The sequence below is a fragment of the Rhipicephalus sanguineus genome, chromosome 7 (genome assembly GCF_013339695.2).
Source record: "Rhipicephalus sanguineus isolate Rsan-2018 chromosome 7, BIME_Rsan_1.4, whole genome shotgun sequence".
In the NCBI taxonomy this organism is placed as follows: domain Eukaryota; kingdom Metazoa; phylum Arthropoda; class Arachnida; order Ixodida; family Ixodidae; genus Rhipicephalus; species Rhipicephalus sanguineus.
This window is the reverse complement of record NC_051182.1, coordinates 114,654,109-114,660,108: the sequence shown is the minus strand read 5'-3', so window position 1 is coordinate 114,660,108 and position 6,000 is coordinate 114,654,109. Positions and strand designations below refer to the sequence as shown.

The window sequence follows — 6,000 nt, the reverse complement described above, 5'->3', positions numbered from 1 at the left end:
GGTCCACACGGACAAGCGTTTGTCAGTGTGTACTCCTTTCTTCGTCCCCGTTAGTTTTCGCACAAGTACTGCAATGACTTCGTTCCAAGTAGGCTGGCTAGCAGTTTTGATTGAGTCGAATTTCTTGGGGTCATTTTCACTGCATAATAGAATATCAAAATATTCAATTTTAGTTATCGCCTACATTGTGGTGGAAGAAAAGAGCGATATATTAAACCAATATACTGCAGAATTCGATAATGCTGCGGATGTATTCGTAGCGCATTTGCACAAAAACACAAATAACATAAGGAAGATTTATCTTAAGGAGGTCACATGGCCCAGACAATTGAAAATTTGATTTATATATATCCGATAAGAACTTCAAGATATGGGAAACAAATCTTACCCCTATAATTTCACAATGACGGCAATCAGGAGAATCGTGTAGCGCTGAGTAAAAAACACTCAACCAACTACCGATGCATTCCTGACCCTCAACGATCATGCAAAGGCAACCAATAGATTAATGTGCGTGTCGATCACACGACGCACTGCAAGCCGAAACAGAGATTTTCGGCTTGACGCTTCATTCAAACATGCTCTGACACATGATGCCTCACGTGATGACAAGTCACCATTGTCGCAAATTCGAGGTCGATGTTCTTAAACTTCGCTCGCTCACCTGCGACCTCGGACACTGAACAACACGTGATACATATACCACCCATTTATTCGAAAGCACTAGCTGGTAATTGGTCATTATGATATAAATGTACGTGGCTTCATACCACATGAACTGGGATGAATTATTGCCGTACGTGACATACAGCTTTATGACGAAACACGAGCCGATCAAATATTGCAATGCTGCCTCCGGCGCGTACCTCATCCTACAAGATTTTTGTCAGCTATGATGATTTGTCGAAAATAGAAGCTCACTTTGACGCAGAACACGCCAAAAGAATCACTGTGTTACGTAGGATACCTTCAAGACAAGATACCCCCTAGTACAGAGAAGCATTTTACTTGTGTTCCAAGCCGGCTTATGTGTCATGCAGGTTTCAGGCCGCGCAGGCGACTATGTTCATCGGTGATCTATGCTATCAGAAGATTAGAACGAAAGGTTAGGCAATGCGATCGTGTAAAAAACGCCATTCCAGTTGAATTATGTTCATCAAGACAGAGGTGACACACGTTGCCTGCCTGACGCCCTTCACTCAGTCATCAGGATAGCGCTTCTTACACTTATAAGAACGGGCAGAAATTTTTTCTGGAGAGCACAGCAACGTGCCTAGCGAAGGAGGTGGTAAAGTGGACACACAGAATAACAAAGGAGAAACCAGTCGTCATGAGTGAAACAGCCGGTGGTCATAGCATATGGGAGAGGAGAATTATCGAAGCTGAAGCAAAACCGAGAAAGCGTGGAGGAAAGGCACGGAATTTGACGCTTTTTTAACTATCACCCCATGTCTCGCGTATCGGAGCTTACGGGCTGATTCAATACATCTAAACGCGCCCAGTGCACACGACAATGAATTAATAACACTGGTGTCCATATATCCGTGTACGTCATCAGGAACAACTGTACTTCTAGGATTTTGTTTTCACTCACCTATCCACCACACGGACTAGGAAGTATAGGCAAAGCTCGCCTGTTCTACCTCTCTCATTCGCCTTATTAACAGCATGAGAATTCTACTGATCTTCACGAATTTAAGCGAAAATATAAGCGCAAGCGAAAAGTGGGCAATAGTAGTACATTTCGTTCCTTTGGAAATTATCTCCAACAGTATAGTTTCTTTCTGCTGTCGTTATATGGCAAATATTGAGCATTGACCTTGCGGACAAAGTAAGGATGCAATTAGCACGTCTCATATCTTTATTTCAGGATTACGAAGGAAGAGCTGGGACTAATGTATGTATACGCTTCGCTCTAAATACGGCAATACTTTTTAAAGAGACCATATCATTTATGTATCAGTAAATTTCCTGAAAAAACACCGATGGCTCTGCAAAAGAAAACGAAATATTGTCAAAGCTCGGAATAAAAGTGTAAGCGAAAGCGGAGAAAGCAAAAACAGGTGCAATTTTGAGTGTGAAGCTCTCATCAGAGGTGCCTCTCTACTAATGTAGCACGTGGCGTGTGCATTAAGCGCCACATTATGCAGAAAGGCAAGGTGGCAGTTTCAAGGCACGGCGACAAAGAATATATAACAATTCTATCAGCTATTAGAGGAGTAGTCAAAACAGCTTCCGAAAACATGATCTAGTCAAAACAGCCGTACACACGTACTATCGCGCTCAGTATGAGCTACATCCCGCTAGCGCGTGGCCGAGCGCTCTGAAGGTTGTACAGTGACGCCGTATCTTGGCATATTTTCGAGTTATTGGGAGAGAGTTTGCCTGTTCCTGCGAGCGCGCATCGCCTCCACTTGCGTTCTCCCTCGCCCTCGTTTTGACTTGCGGTGATATCAGCTAGAGTGTACTAGAACAAGGGAGTGCCCGGAACGAGCTTCGAAAAGTGAAGCCCAAACAGGGTCAATCCGCTCGTAGCGCTGCGATTGGTAGTCTACAATGTGTCGTCGTTTAAGAGTTCCGCGCGGCTCCGCCGAAGTGGTGCAGGGCTAGAATGCCCGTTTCCCACTCAAAAGGCCCGGGTTCGAATCGCAGCTGTAGATAGTGGGTTTTTATTCTTAGTGTCACCTTTTATAGCTGTGTTGGTTTTCCTTTTATTTTCTTAAAAGTAGCTTCAGTTTCCTACGTCCTGCTTCAAGAAGTAACGCAAAATGTGAAGTAGAAGAAATTTGACAATGAACGTAGTTATTTGCAGCGCCACCGCCTGGGATTCCACACAAACGTAAAGTATGGCCTCCGAGATTTTTGCGAGCACGTGACTCGGAACAATATTTTCACATTTTACGTTATTTTTTGTAGCAATACGTAGCAACAGAAGCTAGTTTTAAGAAACGAAGGAATACCAATGCAGCTAAAAAAGGTGACACTAAGAATAGAAGTCCACCATCTACAGCTGCGATTCGAACCCGGGCATTTTGTGTGCGAAGCGGGCATACTACCCCTGCACCACTTTGGCGGAGCCGCGCGCAACTCTTAGGGCGCGTTCACACTGAGACATTCGGCGGCGAGAGCGCGCGGAATCCGCTTCGGCGGCAGCGAGATCCGCCGGAAAATCCCTTTCCACGCCGATCGGTCCTGGACCGATTTTTGCGGCAGCTGCCGCCGGATTCCCTCACCGCGAACCAATCGGAATACGAGTAGAACATTAAAAAAATGGCGGCGTGCTTGTGATATTGCAGTCGTCGAAGCCCGCAGCAACAGCGAAGTCTTTCGTAATCATCCTGTAGCTCTCGACAACTGCCAAGTGTTGTCGGGAATACACCATCGCGATCTCGCAAAATGGCTAGCATTATCTCGGCGCGACCAAGCTTCTCGCGTCTTGCAAATCAGGACGAACCAACCACAACTGCTTGCGTTGTTTCTTGCTCGGCGAACGCATGTTTCTCCTCTTCAGACTTCGCCAGAATGTGGCTTTCCAGCAGGCGCAGCAGTTCGACGACCCGGCTCCTGTTTATGCGCTTCGCCACAACGAAACGCATACACAACGCAGAGCGCGTCGATGCCAGCGTTCCTTCGCGCGAAGGGACGATGACAACTATACCTGGCGACAACTTTCTGTGGCAGCACAGCTAAAGCTACGTGGGCGGAGCTTCTGCACATGTGTTACTACGCCAAGTAGTCCGTTCGCGGGCGATTTCGGTTTTGGTTTCGCGAGCGCATAAAACATGTGCGTTTCCACACGAGTATTCATGGCTCATGATGTTATTTGGGAATTTATGCAGATAGTTTATTCACAGATGTAGTCGAAATCTACCACATGACTTGATATACTTAAGAATGCAGCACAAATACCTGGAATCGTTGCTGAGCTCTTCTGCAAATCAAATTATATAACGCTAATGTGCTAGCGGTTCAAGTCCACGTGCAAAGCGAGCACCATTTAATATTGTTTACAATTATTTTTTTGGGAAAGCGATAGAATATTTTGTATTGCGAAGGAACGCAGGAATCAGCTTTATTAAAGCGGTCGGTTTTACTTTTCAAAGAAAAAAGAAAGCCACAGCCCAGCAGTAACTGCGCAATCGGAAATCTTACGCAAAGGTAACAAGCCATTTTCTGAATTTCGGTTCACACAGGGTCGACATCGTCGTTTTCCTACATTTCGAGACGCTGTAACTTTCTGGAGACGCTCACGTCATTTTGTCAGGGGACGCGAAGGCATCGAAAGGCAGCAGATATCTTGGCCACGACCAGTCAGGAGCGGCCGTCTCACGTGTGTGATTATACAAACGGATGAAACGCGTTCCTTACTCCCGTGGTCAAGAATGCTTTTTTTGCAAATTGAAAATCACGCTGTCAGTCGCATAATAGACATGAACGCGTCTGTTGCCAAGGCAAAGCTGTGCATGGGTGATTTTGTCACCGTAAATCGCTCTCATTCAAAACGCCAAAAACTCCTCCCGCCGTAGACGCCGACGGGCACGGTGTTAGACGCAATCTTCGGCGCGACTGTATCAGTAATAGTAGGCAACCGAAATACCGACCATGTATGCAACGCATTTTATGAAATGGGCCACTTATTTTACGTACTGTTTCCAATCGCAGTTTTGCTTTCAAGCGGCTCTTCTTGCTGAAGACTTGAAGGTCCCCGTCGTCACTGTCAACGAAGCTATCGCGATGAGAGACCCACTTGCGATGGTGGTATCACTTGCACACTTCTTTCTCGGTGATAGTATGGGCAAATCAACAAAATAATTCACAACGCACCGCTGTCTTCGTTTCATTCTGGTTGATGAACACAGATCACCTAACGAACACGCGCTTATGCTCACTTGCAAGCTTCGATGTGCACCTGTTGCAGCCGAGCGACGCCATCATTGTTGAGTGGGGACGGAAAACGTGAAACGGACACCAGAAAACCTGAAAACTCGAAAGAGCGAAAATCGCTAATCCTTTACGGGATTATCATTCTTACCCCCGTATTCATAAACGCTCCTCGACTTGAACCTGACTTGCCACCGCCTTGGGCAGCGCGTTTGAAACGCATTTGTGCTGCCTTGGCACCGCCTAAAGACAGCGCGTTCGAAACGCGTTGAAGGCGGTGGCAAGTCAAGTTCAAGACAAGGAGCGTTTCTGAATACGCGCCTTACTTTCAACGCAAGCAATCTTGAACGTAATACCCATTTCTTTTCTTTTTATGTTTTCTTTTATGCTACGTATTCTACAAAAGCTAGCGTTCGCGGACTACATACAGAAGCGGAGTAAAAAAGTGCGTGGTTCGGTTGCGTAGCCTTCGCTGTGCTGCCACAGAAAGTTGTCGCCAGGTATAGGCGGCCTAGTTTCGGCGGTGCGGTTGCTAAGCGGTGTGAACAATGTTGAATTTCGGCGGCGCGCAAATTCCGGTCGCTGTGGCGCGCGGATTCCCCAGTGTGAATGAGCCATTAAATGACGACACATTGCAGACTACCGATCGCAGCGCAGCAAGCGGATTGACCCTCTTTGGGCTTCACTTTCTGTACGTTGGTGCTGCGGCCGTTCCAAGCACTCCCCTGTTCTAGTACACTCTATATCAGCTTAGAAAATGATAACTTCGCGGGCAAAAGCAAGCAAGTGGGGGCGACACGCGCTCGCACGAGCAGCCACACTCTCTCCCAATAACTTGAAAATATGCCCAGAGCGGCGCCACTACACAACCTTGCAGAGCGCTCGGCCACGCGCTCGCGTGATGTAGCTCATACTGAGCGCGATAGTACATAGAAAGTTTTCTTTATAAAACTAGGATATATGCTCGAAATATACTTGGCATTTACTGTAATTATTATGACGCACGGAGCCAGGCAAATAGCATTAGGGGGGCGTTACACAAATAAACATAATGCAAAATAGCAGTGGTATTTATTTAAAAAAACTGAACATCACTAACTGTACAGCATTTTCTATTGA

The 6,000-nt window shown here is 46.3% G+C and overlaps 1 protein-coding gene across 1 annotated transcript in view; it reads left to right on the top strand.

Annotated features, from left to right (window-relative positions):
- LOC119399770 (uncharacterized) overlaps positions 1-6,000 on the top strand; it is a 42,472-nt gene that overhangs the window by 26,332 nt on the left and 10,140 nt on the right. Inside the window, exon 5 of the mRNA XM_049417842.1 lies at positions 1,871-1,897. Within this exon, the coding sequence (XP_049273799.1) occupies positions 1,871-1,897 (27 nt within the window). The remainder of the gene's footprint in view (positions 1-1,870; positions 1,898-6,000) is intronic.